Here is a 4,825-nt window from a genome sequence, read left to right on the forward strand (position 1 = left end):
CCAGACCCAAAACGTCAGCTTTCCTGCTCCTCTTTTGCTACCTGGCCTGCTGTGTTCCTCCAGCTCCACACTGTGTTACCCCATTAGTAGCTATTCAATCTCCTAGACTGATCGTTATCCACTCCTTTGTTTCTCCAACTCCTCTCTCTATGGGGTCTATTTCCACCTATCGTGGAGCCAAAATGTTAACAGATTTCTCTTCACAGGTGCTGCCAGACCTGCTGAGCTTTTCCAGCGATTTCGGTTTTTGTTTCTGACTTCCAGCAGTTCTTTTCATTTTTACCAATGTGTGGTGTATCCACTCCAAGAACAATATTTCCTTCCTAGGAAAAAAATCAATTCAGTTTAATTCACAAGCACTAAAACAAACAACACACAGGGCCTGGTCTATCAGACAATTTATCTGACAGCAAATTCACAAAGGACTACTTAACAAGCCTTTCATGGGATTCATCCATGTAAAACAAATACAGAAATTCAAAAAAATCTTTGCAGTTGGTCGAAATCTTCAGGATCAGTTTTATGAATTGCCAGATGAACAGATTTTTTTTTTTTAAATGGAAAATGAATAAAGTAAAAAAAAAGTGTGGGAACAAATTTAATTATTCCCTTATACAAGGGAACATGCATTGCCTTACTCACCTCTAATGTGGAAGAACCTGCTTGCAATGACTTGTTTGACGTACCATAATTTAAAAAGGCTGCAAGGGACAGGCCAAATAATTATAGACCAGTCAGTCTGACCTCAGTGGTAGACAAATTACTGGGATCGATATTGAAAGGCAAGATTAATTGTTACTCGGAGAGGAACTGATGGACCAGAAATAGTCAGCATGGTTTTGTTAAGGAAAGGTCCTGTCTTCCAAATTTAATTGAATTTTTTGAGGAATGAACCAGGAGGATTGATGGGAGTAGAGTTGTGGATGCTGGCTACGTGAATTTTAATAAGAAGATATTTGACAAGATCCCACATATCAAAACCGCAAAAAAGTGCACGGAACACAGAGGTATGTGGCAATTTGATTAAAAACTGGCTCAGGTGACAGGAAACGAAGGGTAATGGTCTAAAAATGTTTTTGGAAATGGAAAGCACTGGTGTTCCACAGGGTTCAGTTTTGTGCCTCTTGCTGTTGTGGCATATATTAGTTATGCAAACTTAAAATATTGGAAGAAACAGTGGGAAATTTGCAGATTCCACAGAAATTGGACAGATAGTTGGTAATGAAGAAGATGGACGTCACTCCAATAGTGGTTCTGAAGAACTAGTCTTGCTCCTGGCCAAGCCATTCCAGTACAGCTACAACACTTTCATCTAACCAACCATGGGTATATTTGCCCAAATAAACCTTGTGCACAAAAAGCAGGACAAATGCAACCTGGTCAATTACCATGCCTATTCTCAGTAAATGTTGAATTAGCGTTATCAAATCGTGTTATCAAGGGGCATTCACTCAACAATAACCTGCTCGCTGATGATCAGCGTGGGCTACAGCAGAACCACTAAACTCCTAACCTCATTATAGGCTTGATCCAAACAGTGACAAAAGAGCTGAAATCCAGAGGGGAAAAGCAGGTGTCTGTCATTGATATCAAGACAAGATTTGACAGAGGGAGGTATCAAGGAGCCATTGCAAAAGTGATATCAATGGGAACGGAGGAGGAAACTCTCACTTGTTGAAGATGAAGATGACTTTGATTGTTGGAGGCCAATTATCTCAGCCAAAAGGACCTCACAGCTTGAGTTTCTTAGGATTGTGCCTTCAGCCCAAACATCCTCAGTTGCTTCATCAATGACCTTCTCTCCATAACAGGGGCAAAGGGGAGGATGTTTGCTGATGATTGCACAATGTTTAGCAGCACTTGGACTGCTTCAGCATCTGAGGCATCACATGTGCAACTACAAGATCTGGCAAACATTCAGATTGGGTTTGATACTTGACAAATAGCATGCATGTTATAAAAGTGCCAGTCAATGTCCATCACCAACAGAAATTGTGATATTCAATGACATGACCATCACAGAATCCCTCATTGACACCTTGGGGTTAACATTCAGAGATTGCCACCAACCAGAAGGTGAACTGAGCCAGCCTTGGAAATAAGACGACACAGAGCAGGTCAAAGGCTGAGAAATCTGCTGCAAGTAACTCATCTCCTGGTTCCAAAAGTTTAAATCTACAAGACACAAGTCAGAGTAAGACAGAATACTCTTCGTTTGTTTGAATGAGCACAGCTCCGACCACACTCAAAATGCTCAACACTTTCCAGGAAAAAGCATGTTTACTTGACTGGCACCTCACCGAACACCTTCAACATTCAATCCTCCATCACCAATGCGTAATGACAACAGTGTACCAGTTATAACAGGCACTGCAACAACTCACCCAGGTTCTTCAGAATCTTTCCAAAACACAACCTCTATCACCTAAAAGGGCAAGGGCAGTAGACAAATGGAGAGACTACCACCTGAAAGCTCCCCTCCAAGCTATGCACCATCCCGAGTTGAAATTATATTTACTTTCTTTCATTGTCATTGGATCAAAGTCCTAGAAATCCTTCTCTAACAGCACCCTGGGTATATTAACACCATATGGAATGCAGCAGTTCAAGGCGGCTGCTTTATCATTACTTCTGAAAGGAAATTAACGATGGGCAATATGTACTAGCCTAATCTCATGGATGAATAAAAACAATTCCAACGTGTGAAATAATAGAAGCAGATGATCACGGAATCCCTCAAACGGGTTCCACTATTCAATTCTAAATCTTAATCCAAATTGGACTTACAATCCTAATAGTTGTATTCAATAAAGAGTCAAATCAAGCCTTGGGCTTTACATTTTCAAATAACTCCTAGTAACAACTGTCTTTTTGGGGGAAAGAGTCATAGACTTCTGCAGTTCTTTTTTTAAAATTTAAAATGACGAAGTCCTTTGTGACATCGGCACCAAATTTTAATTTTATCCTCACTTCTCCTCGACATTCTCACCAGGGGAAATAACCTCTGACCACCCTGTAACACTTCAAATAGATTGCCCTCAATCTTCTAAATTCAAGAGAATAAAAACCTAGCCCATACACAATCTTTGTAATTTAAACCCTTATAGCCCTGGTACCATTTCCTATAAACAGTTCCATGGTAGATTGCAGAACAGAAGAAACTAAAAGTAAAAACCTTGGGGTAACCACTGAAAATTTAAAAAATGCTTTACTTACAGTTAACCGAGCAAGCTGGATGGAAGAAAAACTTCTCTTTCCATTTATAGTGGGAACCAAACGATTATACAAAGCCTGAAGAGATGACAGAAATTAACACCTAATTGTCTTAAACCTAGCATTGTAAATCTAAACATTATAACCCCTAAGTATCAAGTCAAAAACCATGCTGATCAAAGAAAGCCAATCCCCTAGCTCACCTGGTCTGACTGACTGCCTTCATGCAAAATTCTGGCATCTATAGCTGCGGCCAACAAGTTATTGGCAGCTGTAATTGCATGGATGTCCCCAGTTAGATGAAGGTTAAACTGCAATGTGAAAAACAAATCTGGTCAAAATACATAATGGAAGTCAATTTTAATATAATGAACAGAAATATTATGAGTTGAAGAGTCACAGTTAATCAGGTTCATTTTTGCACAGATTGGATCATGTGTTCCGAATCAGTTCCCATCAATTGTAAAACCTAGTATTCGGTACATAAGCATGAAAAAGTACATGAAAGAATCAAAGAAATTCACCAGAAATTGAGAGATTGACAAAAACGTAGAACTTGCTATGGTGTGGTGGAGGAGACATAACAAATACACTTAACGGGAAGCTAGATAAGGAGCAAGGGAAACTAGTGTCTGTTATTAAGGAAAAGTGAAATACAGATAAACAGTAGCATAGTTCGATTCGGTCTAATAGCCAACTTGCATGTTGCTAATTCTACATATTGTATACAAATCTATTTTTTCACAACTCTGAGTAAAGGATGACACCAGTTGATGAGCAACAAAAATGGTTAAAATTTCTGTTCTTTTACCTCCTCCATAGGGATGACCTGAGCATATCCACCTCCTGCAGCTCCACCTGTTCAAAGGCAATCATTGCTTCAGTTATATTGAATTTCAATACAGGTTCCCATCTTTTTAATAAGATGGCAGTAGAATGATACATTAATTGGTTGAATTGTAAATCTTCACTTCATAGTGCTCTCTTGTCAAAAGTTATGGATTCAAACCATTCTCCAGAGACCTAATGGTATTCCCAGGACAAAAGCGAAACGCCGAAGGAACATATTAGCCAGAACATCCAAAATAGGTGACAATAATCTAACGCAAACAATTAGTTTTAACTAATAAACCAGTTATCTGGATTAATAATTTACAGGGAACATCAACTTTTAAATAAAACAAAGAACTGAGGATGCTGAAGATCTGAAACAAAAACAAATTCCTCGAGAAACTCAGGAGGTCTGGCAGTATCTGTGGATAGAAAGAGTTAACATTTCACGTCCAGGGATCCTTCCTCTGAACCAAGAGTAGCTAGGAAAAGATGATATTTATGTTGATGACAGGGGGTGGGGATAAAAGTAGTATGCGAATAAGTGGAGATGGAGAAAGAAAGTTAGCAGACAAAATGCTGGTTGATAATAAGCAAGAGAGTAAGGAAAATGGCAATGGAGACCATTAGTAGGTAAAAATGGGTTGGCTGTGTTGAACGTGTGACACTTGCCCATTTACCACCTCACTGTCCAAGGCTTCAGACACATCTTCCAGGTGAAGCAGCGACTTACCTGTATACAAATCTATTTTTTCACAACTCTGAGTAAAGGATGACACCA

The 4,825-nt window shown here is 39.3% G+C and overlaps 1 protein-coding gene across 1 annotated transcript in view; it reads right to left on the reverse strand.

The window, feature by feature from the left end:
• mthfd1l (methylenetetrahydrofolate dehydrogenase (NADP+ dependent) 1 like) overlaps nt 1-4,825 on the reverse strand; it is a 146,398-nt gene that overhangs the window by 102,214 nt on the left and 39,359 nt on the right. The window contains exons 13-15 of the mRNA XM_048601418.1: nt 4,025-4,071; nt 3,417-3,524; nt 3,217-3,291 (exon numbers count right to left, since the gene is read on the reverse strand). Of these exons, the coding sequence (XP_048457375.1) occupies nt 3,217-3,291; nt 3,417-3,524; nt 4,025-4,071 (230 nt within the window). The remainder of the gene's footprint in view (nt 1-3,216; nt 3,292-3,416; nt 3,525-4,024; nt 4,072-4,825) is intronic.

The sequence above is a fragment of the Rhincodon typus genome, chromosome 9 (assembly GCF_021869965.1).
Source record: "Rhincodon typus isolate 14 chromosome 9, sRhiTyp1.1, whole genome shotgun sequence".
Classification (NCBI taxonomy): domain Eukaryota; kingdom Metazoa; phylum Chordata; class Chondrichthyes; order Orectolobiformes; family Rhincodontidae; genus Rhincodon; species Rhincodon typus.